This window comes from Coccinella septempunctata, chromosome 7 (assembly GCF_907165205.1).
Source record: "Coccinella septempunctata chromosome 7, icCocSept1.1, whole genome shotgun sequence".
NCBI lineage: Eukaryota > Metazoa > Arthropoda > Insecta > Coleoptera > Coccinellidae > Coccinella > Coccinella septempunctata.
In genome coordinates this window covers 1,010,911-1,024,240 of record NC_058195.1, presented here as the reverse complement: position 1 = coordinate 1,024,240, position 13,330 = coordinate 1,010,911, and the positions used below count along the sequence as shown (strand labels likewise).

At 39.2% G+C, this 13,330-nt stretch overlaps 4 protein-coding genes across 6 annotated transcripts; 2 read left to right on the top strand and 2 right to left on the bottom strand.

Annotated features, from left to right (window-relative positions):
* Nucleotides 1–192: 192 nt before the first annotated feature.
* Nucleotides 193–2,174, bottom strand: LOC123316407 (adenosine kinase-like). Its single transcript, XM_044902469.1, has 4 exons — nt 1,844–2,174; nt 1,057–1,540; nt 838–1,008; nt 193–580 (listed from the first exon to the last, which is right to left on the bottom strand). Exons 1-4 carry the CDS (start codon nt 1,864–1,866, stop codon nt 212–214), a joined length of 1,047 nt encoding a protein of 348 aa, XP_044758404.1. The 5' UTR covers nt 1,867–2,174; the 3' UTR covers nt 193–211.
* A 184-nt stretch (nt 2,175–2,358) lies between these two features.
* LOC123316406 (hexosaminidase D-like) lies at nt 2,359–4,722 on the top strand. 2 transcript variants are annotated; one of them, XM_044902468.1, is made up of 10 exons: nt 2,359–2,641; nt 2,692–2,746; nt 2,814–2,959; nt 3,007–3,227; nt 3,324–3,507; nt 3,559–3,829; nt 3,882–3,989; nt 4,041–4,202; nt 4,253–4,339; nt 4,403–4,722. In XM_044902468.1, exons 4-10 carry the CDS (start codon nt 3,024–3,026, stop codon nt 4,599–4,601), a joined length of 1,215 nt encoding a protein of 404 aa, XP_044758403.1. In that variant the 5' UTR covers nt 2,359–2,641; nt 2,692–2,746; nt 2,814–2,959; nt 3,007–3,023; the 3' UTR covers nt 4,602–4,722. The 2 variants fall into 2 exon arrangements, with proteins under 2 accessions (XP_044758403.1, XP_044758402.1); XM_044902467.1 differs by having other exon boundaries at nt 2,794–2,959.
* Nucleotides 4,603–6,682, bottom strand: LOC123316409 (cyclin-dependent kinase 1). 2 transcript variants are annotated; one of them, XM_044902471.1, is made up of 7 exons: nt 6,533–6,682; nt 6,423–6,457; nt 6,071–6,189; nt 5,897–6,013; nt 5,642–5,846; nt 5,359–5,582; nt 4,603–5,300 (listed from the first exon to the last, which is right to left on the bottom strand). In XM_044902471.1, exons 2-7 carry the CDS (start codon nt 6,435–6,437, stop codon nt 5,045–5,047), a joined length of 936 nt encoding a protein of 311 aa, XP_044758406.1. In that variant the 5' UTR covers nt 6,438–6,457; nt 6,533–6,682; the 3' UTR covers nt 4,603–5,044. The 2 variants fall into 2 exon arrangements, with proteins under 2 accessions (XP_044758406.1, XP_044758407.1); XM_044902472.1 differs by lacking the exon at nt 6,423–6,457 and having other exon boundaries at nt 6,533–6,680.
* A 310-nt stretch (nt 6,683–6,992) lies between these two features.
* LOC123316405 (E3 ubiquitin-protein ligase SMURF2) lies at nt 6,993–13,017 on the top strand. Its single transcript, XM_044902466.1, has 13 exons — nt 6,993–7,147; nt 7,302–7,340; nt 7,399–7,641; nt 8,190–8,502; nt 9,092–9,249; nt 9,319–9,762; nt 9,825–9,994; nt 10,054–10,279; nt 10,339–10,558; nt 10,611–10,997; nt 11,223–11,608; nt 11,669–11,933; nt 12,075–13,017. The coding sequence occupies exons 1-12, from the start codon at nt 7,093–7,095 to the stop codon at nt 11,926–11,928; spliced, it is 2,901 nt and encodes a 966-aa protein (XP_044758401.1). The 5' UTR covers nt 6,993–7,092; the 3' UTR covers nt 11,929–11,933; nt 12,075–13,017.
* Nucleotides 13,018–13,330: the final 313 nt, after the last annotated feature.

Below are 13,330 nucleotides of genomic sequence, written 5' to 3'. Positions count from 1 at the left end.
AATTTTTGGTATTTCGGAATGGAGTTGGTCTGCCAAGTCGAGATTATTTAGATGCCAGGGCTGACCCGAGCCGCGGTTCCGATGACGGAACACAGAGCAGCATCAAGGCCCGTTTCGTGGCCCATTCCAAGATCCGTTGATTACATTAATGCTCCAAAATGTAGAATTTAGGAGGAATGAAAACAAATCGCATCATTTTAAAATTTTATTATCAGTTCTCGACAAAGCAAGGTTTGCCTGCGAAAGTACAGCCAGATCTCTGAATAATCTCTGTAGCTGCCCAGATGCCGCACTTAATACAGACTTCAAGGCTCTTCCCCTGAATATATTGGGACAAAAAACCGCCCACAAATGCATCTCCGGCTCCATTAGTGTCGATGATGGATTCTTTAGGTAAAGAGATAACAGGAAACTCTTTAATTTCTCCTTTGTGAACCAAAATAACAGGCAAGGTACCCTGAGTTATTATTACGATCCTCTCTTCAGTTTTGTCCTCCTTCGGAAGTTTAGAAATGCCTAAGGCAATCTCTTTAATGCTTTTGTTCGCAAAATCAGTGTTCTCAGAGAAAGCCAGGGCTTCCTAAAAATATCATGGAGTTGAAATAATTAAATAAAATTACAAGATATTTCATATTAATATTTGAAACAAATAATCTGTTGGAAAAAAATAGAATTAACTTATTAATAAGTTTTTCAAGGATCTTCTTCAACTTATCTCTGATGAGCTTAAGATAATTTGAACAATAGAATTAAAAATTATCATAAGTGAAAACATCAAATATTTATCCTGCTTGCTATTCAAACACTCTACTATTTATGGGAGAATTTCAAACTTACTGCTTCGTTTCCAAAAAGTATATCAACATAGGGCATCACTTGCATAAATGGTTCCTTGTAAAATTTGCAAATAAACTCTGCACTCAAATTCATGATGAAGGGCCTCTTGTTTTCATTAGCATATTTAGCCACTTCCAGAATCGTGGGTGGACTAACAGTCAAGAAGAAACCCTATAAAGAGAGAGCTGAACTCTTTAACCCACAAGAAAAAAAACTTACCGAAACATAATAAAATGCAGCTGTCTCTATGAATTTTTTATTTTCAGGTTTCTTGATGTGGTCTATGGTAAAACAGTTTGCTGCAGCCAAATTTGCGCACAATGTCCTGTGTTGGTTGGTTACTAAAACTGCACAGGTGCCTGTCGGTTCTGTGCTTGTATATTGATAGTTCACTTGTACCCCAGCTTTTTGTGCTTGGTCCTTCAAAATTTTGGAAAATTCGTCTTCCCCCACGCAACCAAAGAAGGTGACAGTGTTGGGTGTACCTAGCAGCCATTGACATACACGTAAAGCATTCTGAACGCTACCTCCTGCAATGTACTCCACATCGTACTTATCCACCAGAGTTGTGTAGAGCGTTGTATGTTTGTCAGTTGCCAAAATAGCCTCGTTTTCTTTCAGTTCGTACTTTTTCAGCAAATTCTCTTCCACTACTGCTGATATGTCGAGTAATGGGTTACCCATGCCAAGCAGCATGTTCTCCCTGTAAGAGTGCATTTAAAATTTTGAAAAAATTTTACATATTCATTGAGAATTTCAAAACTCATAGATCATGAATTAAAGACCAGAGAAAAATTGCTTCCCTGTTTATTACCATAATAGGAAATGTATGGATTATGAAAATTTTATATCATGGTATATAAACGGAGATGAGATTCATGATGTTAGACAAAGTTGAAAATGGGCAGCATGCGAGCGAAATTTTATACGAAAAATTCGGCTAATACCAATGTTGCATTGTATATATGGTAATCTATGAATAATTACAGAGAACAATAATACCAACCTCAAATTTTTTTCACAAGCCATCTTCAAAAGTTATTCTACAGCTGCACAAATCAATTTCAATCTGTTATAGACTTGACCTCAAAGGCTGGGAACTCGAACTAACTTCGATTATCACAGGAAGAGATTATATGCTAATTATATAATTCTGTTATCACCTCATTTATATAGAATTGGTGTTTCCTTATTCAATTATTGAACAGTGGCATCTGTCCCCAAAATTAGAAACGAATAAAGGTGTAAAATTAAAAAGGAGTGATTGGATGAACCCAATTAATAATAAATAAACGTTGTACTAAAAGCAGCAATTAAAAATTACAACACATTTGTTATCTTTGTTAACATTTTTTCAACTATGCACGTTGTACAAACAAAACTAACCTCTTGCTCTTGAGTGATTTTCAGTTTTCACAGTTTGCTGTAAATTACAAAAAACTGTAATATGTATCGACTATCGGTTTCTTTCCAAGATTAGTAAATCAGTCGCTAATCTTGAATACAGGGGACTCCCATCCTGAAACGAAGGAATTTACACATATTGGATGATATGTTTCTGTTTTTTTTTTAATTGTTTTGTTTAGATTGATAGTATTGATGAGTGTAAAAACGTAAACAAAAATATAGAAGTCGAGAATTTGTCGATGGATTTTTTCATTGATTTCATGTAAAACATAAGCTCTATTTTGTTTAATCATACAGTTCAGGTGATAATAATGTAAACAATTGTTTTTGCGTTCAAATTGACATAGTTTTCTCTCGAAATAGTCGATATGGATACAGTTACACTAGCTTCACACAGGTATTAATCAGGTCTATCATTTATTGTTGACTTATCTATCTTCCCTTCAGATTGATTCATATAGATTTAAAAGGCGCACCTCCAAGACCGTCCTTTTTCGAGAAGGTAAGTGAAGAAAATGTGGGATCAAAAATGAGAAACCTTTATTCCAGTTTTTTCCCTTCATAAAAAGTTATGGAGCAACTGGTATCCTCCTCGAATGGGAAGACACCTTTCCCTATACCAAAGAATTATTACCGATTGGAGGCCTGTCCAATAGTGCTCAAGCAACAGGAGCTCCATATTCTATTGAAGAAGCAAAACAGATTCTTGACTTAGGTAAGAAAGTGTTTGCTCTCTTCACATAATTCACAACAATCTTTCAGCTGTTGACTGTGATTTAATGGTGATACCTTTAGTACAAACCTTTGGTCATATGGAATTTGTGCTGAAACACGACCAGTGGAGAAATTTGAGGGAGGTGGAAAATTATCCGAGTTCTATGTGTCCCAGTAACAGTGAAACATTGGGACTGGTGAGGAGTATGATTAAACAAATTGTGGCATTTCACTCGAGTTTGCAGTATATACATATTGGCGCTGATGAAGTTAGTATTACGAATTGAGCATCAATAAAGACGTTGTTTATTGCTTACAGTTTTGGAATCATATTGAATTAAGATGAGATATTGTTTATTTTCGAGATTTGGCATATGGGCTGGTGTCCTACTTGTGCAAAACGTGTCCAGTCGAGTAAATATGGACGAGATAGTCTTTATTTAGATCATGTTGCAGAAGTTGCACAATTCATTAAGGAAAACTATCCAACTCTCAAGATAATAATATGGGATGACATGCTCAGGAATATGGACCTAAAAACGTTACAAGGTATGCATCTTAACCTTGAAATTCCAGATCTGTTTTTTATTGAATTTCTAGATTATAACATCGGGTATTTGGTAGAACCGATGGTTTGGCATTATAATGCCTTGGAAGATTTCAAATTGGGTTCGCCGCTTTGGGATAAGTACAGCGACGTATTCAGGTATATTTGGTGTGCATCGGCTTTCAAAGGAGCTACCAGTAGTTGTCAGATTATTCCGATCGTGAAGCATCACAGCAGCAATCACGAGGCTTGGTTGAAGCAACTCGAATCGTACGGAAACAAGATTTTGAATTTCAGGGGCATTGCTCTGACTGGTTGGTCTAGGTGAATTGATATTTGTCATAATACGTTCTCGAGATTCAAAGGATTTTCCTAGGTACGATCATTACGCTACCTTGTGCGAGTTGTTGCCTTGTTCGATACCCTCGCTCTGTTCATGTATTAAGACGTGGTTGAGCGGCAGTTTGAACCAAGAGATGCAACTGTGAGTAAGTGAGCTCGAATATTCACAAGAGACTAACGTTGGTCATCTTAGATCGTTGAGTGAAAACTTGGGTTTTCCCGATGGTTATCAGGCGGATTTCCTGAAGAAAATGCCACATATACAGCTGAATTTCCCGGGGGGTAATATTTATTTGGGAATGGACTGGTTTTGTAGCCTCCGGACGAGATACAGGAACATCATTAACAGCGATCAGTGAGTTACCACCCGGTGAATTCGTTGAAAATTTTAAGTGTGATTTTTAGGATGCAAACGTGGTTTAATCAGTGGCAAATCAGCAATAATTATACGAATCCCATGCAGATCGATACCATAGCTCCTTTCATCAATGAGTGAGTTCAAAATCCTTTTTTTTTTTTGTTTTGACTACTTTAATTTGCCGTTAAATTTTTCAGATTATTGCTGGAGGTATTGGCTAATGAGAACTACTTGAAAGCCCCACTTGAAAATACTTTTTACCCTCACACTATCGAGGAGATACAAGGTACCCTCTTTGCACCGATAATCCAACACTTACGACAAATAAAGAGCGACTGCGAGACACAGCTGGCCTCAGGGTGTAGAGTAAGAGGGAAGAAAAGAATGATAACATGAGTACAATATTATGAAAATATTTTCTTTTTAATATACATGTTCGCTTAGAACTTAATCGTTGAAAAAATACATTTTTATTTGTAAATATGGCTTGTTCTATAAATATACAGTATGGCTTTCACGATTTTCTACAACTGGACCAAAAAAAAACATTCAAGCTTTCGAAAGTTCAGAACTGATTAAATTGAAGACACAAATTACCTGATAAATGAGTTTTCTCAACAATTCGCTGAATTTAAGTTGAGACCAAAGTTCAGATAAAGCTCAGGAATGTACATTTTACTAATAAAAATACAATGAAAATATCCAATAGAAACTCATCTTCGTCGAGATAAATACAAACATAAAAAAAAGTTCTGGTGTTCCTCAAAACAAAGACGAACACCTTATGGTCCCAAACCATAAAAACTAAACGTGTTCAATTTATCGGCTCGGATTGAACACTATATCCTGTCCGGCAGGTTGGGCTTAACGGAAGTATCGACATTTTGTAAATAGGGGTGTTGAGCAATTCTCTTGGCCGATATGCGATCACTAGGGTTGTAGACCAACATTTGCTGGAGGAGATCTAACGCATCATTATCCATGTTCTTGACCTGCCTCGTTAGGATGTAGTTTTTCCATTTGGGGAATGTAGCTTTGTAGTCAGGAAGGGTGGACACTCCTGGCCAAGTTTCTTCAGTTGGTGTGGTCAATATTCTAGAAATAAAAAAAGCATTAAACCTTAGTCAACAGCATCTAAAAACCATCTACTCACCTAAATATTCTGAAAAGCTGATCAATTTCAGAGTCCCCTTGGAACAACGGGCGTTTTGTAGCCATTTCAGCAAATATACAACCCAAAGACCAAATATCAATTGGGCAACTATATGTTGTTGTACCCAATAATACTTCAGGAGCTCTGTACCACAGTGTGACAACCTCATGAGTATAGACTCGTACTGGAACTCCAAAGGTTCTACCTAAACCAAAATCTCCTACCTGAAGTTTGAAAGAAAGTGTTAGATACACTAAAACCTGAAATAAACTCAAAATACTACCTTGATTGTACCATCTCTAGTGATCAACAAATTTTGAGGTTTTAAATCTCTGTGAAGTACTCTCCTCTGATGACAAAACAGAATGGCACTATTCAACTGATAAAAATAACTCTTCACCAATTTTGGATCCATAAACTTCCCATTCTCTATTTTATCCATATATTTTTTGAGATCCATCAGTAAATATTCAAAAATAAGATAGATTCTGAAAAACTGTAATGTAAATATGAAAGCAGAGAAAAAATTAAAATTTACCTTGATTCCTCCATTAAAACATCTTCCAAAGCAACAATATTAGGATGTTTCAATTCTTTAAGAAGAGCAATTTCTCTAAGAGCTGTGGCAGGCACCCCCTCATCTTCAGACTCTAGCCTGCACGAATAGAAAAAAAAATTAATGTTGAATGAAAGGAAGAACTATGGATCTTACCTTATTTTCTTTAAAGCCACTAATTGCCCTGTCTTTTTGTTTTTTCCTTTATAAACAACGCCATAGGTACCTTCTCCGATCTTCTCGATTTTCAAAAAATCATCGATGTTCGCCATTTCCTGAAAACATCATGTTGAAATTCGACTTGAAAGAAGTGAAAACATTTCACATGTAAGGTTATTGAACAGGTGCACTTCAACAAGGGTGCATTAGCAGGCACCAGGTGTTTAATTACTGGAATATCAAATAGTTTCGAGGATATAGGAAATTGGATTTCAGTGAGAGGACAAACTCGAAAACCACCACACAAAACGAAACAAGACAAAACGTCTATTTTATTTATTAACCTCACCCTTATAACTCGCATTTTTCTGGTTTTAGCTCGGCCTAGATGAGAAAATTTAGCTTACTAATTAGATTTCTAATATAAGAAACAATATTTGATAAATGCATTTACTTTACCTGGCCGATTTCCCGCAAATTATTTACACTAACCGACAACTAAAACTTAAAAATAACGAACTCGGCTAACTTCTGTTGTGTTTGAATTGAATTTAGGAGGGCTTCATAGGAATATACCGTGAGATAAACCATAGAATCGATTATTATTCTCCTCTGAAAGAAATTCTCATTTATTGATTAAAACACGATTAAATCATTTGGATTTATGAGATTTTCATGAATAAACCCTTAATAGTTCGATAGCTTTCCCTGACTTTAGTCGAACACGTTTCTACTGATTTTTTTTTTATGGAAAAATAAAATTTGAACCGTGTCTAACCATATGAGCGCTGGAAAATGGAAATTTTACTAGTTTTAAATGTTTTAAAAATCTGAAATTGACTCTTTTCATAATATATATATTGGTAAATATATGGAAAATTGATCACCCACAGATGAAAACAGACATTTCTGCCAATTTGTCAGATTGACAGAAATTGAAAGGACCCGCAGAAATGGAAATGGCGTTGAAATAAATAACTTGTGTGCAGTGATGTGTTGACAATAAAATTACCCGAAAAATGTCAAATACCCCTTCAAATAGAAGAAACGGGGCCCAAAAAATTAGACTGACAAGTGAGTTAAGGCAAAAATAATAAATTTTACGAAATTCTTGGGCTTAATACGTTTTATTGGCAATATGGCTTCTGTAAGGGAGCTCCCCTGTTAATGAACGTAATAATTACAATGCATTGTCATACTTAATTACGTTAATCAATTTTTGTTTCAGTACTTTGTGCCCGCAGCTTGGTGAGGAAAGATTTATTTCGTGAGTGTCAATTGATGATACATGCTCTGGAAAAATTCTAAACTAACATTTCTTGTAGGATATCCAGACCCTTTTGCTAAGATATCTGTAGATGGAAGTGGACAGTGTCATTCAACTGAAACCATAAAAAATACATTGGAGCCAAAATGGAATTCACATTTTGATCTTTATATTGGAAAGAATGATACAATAACGATTTCTGTGTGGAATCATCGCAAAGTTATTAAAAAACATGGTAGTGGCTTTTTGGGTTGTGTTAAAATTGTTAATTCCCTCATACAAAGGTTAAAAGACACAGGATGTGAGTAGAGAATTATTTTTATTCATTTCAATTAACTCTAAAAGGGGAGAAAATTCGCTAATCTACTATAATCTTAGGTAGTTGGGAAATTAATAATAGATTGAAATATCAAAACAAATTCCAATCCAGAATTAAAATTTATTTTCTTCTTAATCACTGCAAATGTATTCATTTCCTATTTTCACTTTTAGTTTCTGTTGTATTAATTGAAGATATGATGGAATCCTAATTTTCTGTATGAGTTGTTACATGTTTATGCAAAAATCTTCAGTGTTAGGTAATACTGAAATTATTCCAGTTGTTGAACTTGTTGCTTCAGAAATTACAATTACTTCAAGGATATGTTAGTATGATTGAACCATTCAGACTGTGGTTTGGTCAATGTAAATCAATTAAGTAACTATTGTGAAAGTTTTGCAACATGGTGTTACTCATATGAGTCATTCATATTGAAATTCAGTTGTTGTGATTCAAAAATGATCATTGGTTATATCAGTTGGAATTTATAAAATGGTATTTGGTGGCTTAAGCAAAAAACTTTGTTCTAGTCCAATGCCTCGACCTTGGAAAGGCATCTATAGATGATCCTGAACCTGTAAAAGGACAGGTTATAATATCCTTGCTTTCACGAGACGGACCTTGCGGTGGCACCCCATTGGCTATAGTTAGCCCATTGGGCGAACTCCATGGTCCTTCTCCTGAGCACATTATAGAAAATAACAGTGGCGCTAGCACCAATGATTTGCCTCCCGGATGGGAAGAACGCAGGACCTCCAACGGTAGACTCTATTATGTCAATCACTTGACTAGATCCACTCAGTGGGTCAGGCCTGTTGCAAATAGGACCAAGGCACCTAACAGGTACTGAGTTTTTATTTTATCGGTTGTGTCTAGGATTATGAGCAGATGCCTCCGGTGTTGGAACAAATTTTTATCCTAATATCGCCGTTTTGTCCAACGATGAACCGAATTATTTTGGAAAAAATTACGAAAATCGGTCATATTCGAAATTTTAAACGTCAACGAAACCATAGAAATTTCGGGGTTCGGCTAACTTCACGTTACACGACTAACGCCGATGATATCCGATTATGCTTTCGAAAGGACGTGAAGATAGGTCGAGAACGGAAAAGACATGGGCGTAACATTCGACTGGACCTTTACGATCAAAAATTACCAATGGCGTGTCGTTTTTGCATATTTTAGGAGTGTTTTCGATTCTTACGGATTTCTTTAGAGAAAATGAAACGTGAAGATTGCATGATGGTCACGGATAGTTCTTAGGAAACATTTAAAAGGGGTTTTCGACGGGTTTTTATTCAATCGGCTACAATGAGTTGCATTTGTAGAAAATTGATATGCTAGATCTACCAGTTAACGAACTAGTTGAAGTTTGAAATAGCATTACGGTGTTTGTATCGTGTAGATTTCTGAAACTAAATTATTTCAGATTAAGACTGACGAATACAAATAACAATCCCCAAGATAACCAAGACAGTGATAATAGGAACAATGAAATAAACGATAACCAAGAAGCGGTTAACAATAACAGTGTGCAAGTGCAATTGGGATTGACTACCAGTTCAAATGCATCGCCGTTATCTCCTGGTGAGTTTCAGTTGATTTCCCTAGTTTCGTTGTCGTGATTCTTCATCAACTTCTTTTCAATTTACGCAGACTCCTCGAAAGACCAGCAGGTGCCTTCTTCCCTACCTTCCCTCAGGGCCCTCCTCACCCAACTTCCGGCAACGACCTCTAGCGGCAGCTCCGGGGAACGAGGCAGCCCCGTCCGCAACGCGCCGGCTTCCTACACCAATTGTACCGCCACTACAACCGCGGTGATACCGGCGCCGAACAACATAAGCTGTAATGCCCCGCCCACCAACGTCCTTCAGGTCGAGAACGCCCCCGTCGTCGAGGAAAGGGGCGTGGTCGTCAGTCCTCAGGCTTCCACCAGGGCCGTGCCGAGGGAGAGGAGGAGAAGCGGGGATGGGAGAGACAGCAGCGGTAGGAGACGGTCGGGCAGACAGAGGAACTCTGTCGGTGCTTCGGGGGCGGGTCAGAGCGGAGTTGCCGCCTCCGCCGCTTCGCCCGGGAATATCGATCTGCCCCCAGGATACGGTGAGTACACCAAAAATCTAAAAAAGTAGGAATCAGTGTTGACGGGTTGATTCTTTCGTTAGAATTGAGGACAACGCAGCAAGGCCAGGTGTATTTCTTCCACATACCGACGGGAGTGTCCACCTGGCACGATCCGCGGATACCGAAAGACCTGGCCCCCTTAACGCTAACCTTAGACCATTTAGGACCGTTGCCACAGGGTTGGGAGATGCGACAAACGCAATCGGGAAGGGTGAGTTGACCGCGAACCCCGTAACGTCCCTCAGTCTCACTTTAACCGCGTTTCCTCAGACGTATTTCGTCGATCACAACAACAGGACCACCCAGTTCACCGATCCCAGACTGAACTCGCAGATCCTGAACAATCTCTTGCGTCGCATATCCGTTACTAACGCGGGCGCGACGTCGACTTCTAACTCCGCCTCGCAGCAGGCCACGCCCGTCACGTCTACGCCGGCCGTGACCACGCCCACCACCACCGCTACCGTCAGCAGTCCGACGGTGGTCGTCGCGTCAGGTAAGAAACGTTTTTCCGTGTTTTTGTTTGGATTCGAAGGAATTTCGATGAATTTTCAGCTACCCCAGCTCCGGTGGTGGTCCCTCGACCGGCCAGGGTTCCCGATATGGAGCAGCTGCCTCAGGGCCTGCTGAACGACACCGAACATCTGCCGAAGTATAAGCGGGATTTGGTGGCTAAGCTCAGGGCTCTGAGGGCGGAACTCACGGCTCTGCAGCCTCAGAGCGGACATTGTAGACTCGAGGTGTCTCGTAAAGAAGTTTTCGAGGAAAGCTACAGGTAGGCCGGATCGACGAATTTGACGCGAATTACCGAGTCTTATGTGCTTTAGGTTGGTAATGAAAATGCGCCCCAAGGACATGCGTAAACGTCTGATGGTCAAGTTCAGAAACGAGGAGGGGCTGGATTACGGGGGCGTGGCCAGGGAATGGCTCCACCTCCTGTCTCGCGAGATGCTCAATCCGCAGTACGGTCTGTTCCAGTACAGCAGGGACGATCATTACACGTTGCAGATCAACCCCGACTCTTCCGTCAACCCCGAACATCTCTCCTATTTCCATTTCGTGGGCAGGATACTCGGCATCGCCGTGTTTCACAACCACCAATTGGAGGGCGGTTTCACGCTGCCCTTCTACAAGCAGCTGCTGAACAAGCCGATCACGTTGCAGGACATCGAAGGGGTCGACCCCGAGTTGCACAGGAGTTTGACCTGGATGCTGTGAGTAAATTTGACTTCTTTAATTGAAAAAGAACCTCTCCGAACGGGATTAGAACTTGCAAAAATTGAATACTGGTGGAAGATGCGTCATAAGATGCCAATTATCACGTCCCCCGGTAGTCGAGGTGGCAGAGTGGCCGACTGACGATGGCGAGGTCCCGGGTTCGATCCCCGCCGGAGAGGGTAATTTTTCTTTCAGCATCTCATCAATTTCGAACTTTGCAGCGAGAACAGCACCGAGGGCGTGCTAGAAACGACGTTTTCCGTAGAAAACAACAGTTTCGGCGTGGTAAAGGTGCACGAGCTGAAACCGGGGGGCGCCCAGATCCTCGTGACCGAGGAGAACAAGCGCGAGTACGTGAAGCTGTACGTGAACTACAGGTTCATGCGCGGCATCGAACAGCAGTTCCTGGCCCTGCAGAAGGGATTCACGGAACTGATACCGACAGCCCTGCTTAGGCCCTTCGACGAGAGAGAGCTCGAACTGGTAATCAGCGGCATCGGCTCCATCGACATCGCCGACTGGAGGTCTCACACTCGTCTGAAACATTGCACGCCGGAGACGCCCGTGGTGCAGTGGTTTTGGCAGGCTGTTGAATCGTATTCCGAAGGTGAGTCTTTATTTACCAAGATTCAAGAGATATCTTGAGTTTGGAGCTTTTTTTTTGCAGAAATGAGGGCCAGACTGCTCCAGTTCGTGACGGGGTCTTCCAGGGTGCCCTTGCAGGGTTTCAAGGCGTTGCAAGGGAGCACCGGGGCCGCGGGGCCAAGATTGTTCACCATACACTGCGTGGACGTGCCCCCGCAGAACCTACCCAAAGCCCATACGTGTTTCAACAGGATCGACATACCGCCGTACGATTCTTATCAAACGTTGTTGGACAAACTGACGCAAGCCGTCGAAGAGACTTGCGGCTTTGCAGTAGAATGATCAGGGTGAGTATTGAAAGATTCAAGGTGATATCGATGTCACCAGTAGTCCAGATTTGCCTTAAAAAACCGCGAGAAATGAATTTCATCGAAACCGAGGCCAAAAAATTGTTAAAATTTCTTTGTTTCTCATTTATTCCATTCCAGGTTCTGTCTTGGCTCTGAAACAATAGGAATAATCTGCTCCATCTCCCACTGCATGAAGTGACGCACCAACACTGTTATTTAGGAAAGACTGCTTGAAGACTGTGCCTTTTTCGCTGTTCAAAAAAAAAAAACACTTTCCCCTATTTATCTACTTCACTACAGTTTTCAAACCAATCACAAGTGCCTGAGCTTATTATCAAACGAAAAAAAATGTAGGTGGAGGTAGTAGGAGGATGGGAATATTTCGAGATTCGCTTGGATTTCTTCTTTGAGCCGCTGGCAGAAAAGATTTGTTAATCTGAGACGTTTTCGGTGGTAGAAACCTCGCGTTTTCATTTCGAAGAGGATTTAAAGCGTAACTGGAATAGTTTTTATATTTGTTAGAGGTTCATCTTCTCGAAGATTACTTTGTTTCGTTCTTCAAATGAATCGGAATCAAAATTACCAAAAATTTAGAAGTCGAAGTTGTGATATGAATCCCAGTACAAGATTTATAATAGTTCTAATCCATAAAAGTCTAAATGGATCTGTAAATGCCTTAAAATTCATTTTACTGATTCAAAATATATTTTTTGTTGTAATTGTTATGATATAAATTTTCTGAAAAGTTCAACGGTGAATGATGATGTAAAACATATCTTTGGCAATAATGAAACAAATCATATCATCCTTTAGAAGAAACTATAAACCTTATTCTTGTTACTGTATCGTACTAAAAAATTCTTACTAATCTTACCTTGTTTTTTATGGTGCCTTTTCTGCACAATAAAAGCTAAAGTTTCCACTTTTCAAGTAAAATTGTTGGGAAATGGCAACAATGATGCCTTCGGTGTTGCCATTTTGTGCTGTTTTTACCTTTAGGTAGTAGCAAATGGATTAATGTAAATATATATAATATATCTTTAGAAAATTGTATATTTGAAATTATGTTATTATTGAAAAATTTTCAGTTTTGTTAAGTTGCATATTTTCGTTTAACTGGACATATTGAATTAATAGACGCGGATACCTAAATACATTGAATAATTTTAGATATTGTAAGTGATAGATTCTGAATTTTGTTAAAATGTTGTACATAGGTTTTAAATTTATTCGATAATATTTTATTTTCTGTTTGTTTTCGATTTTGAAACAAATTATTCGAAACCAGTGAAAAACCAGTTGGATCGTGTGTATTTTTTTCATCGTTTTTGATGTTCATTTATATTTATGTAAAATTGTGCAGTTAGATATACATATATATTTCTCGGAATTGT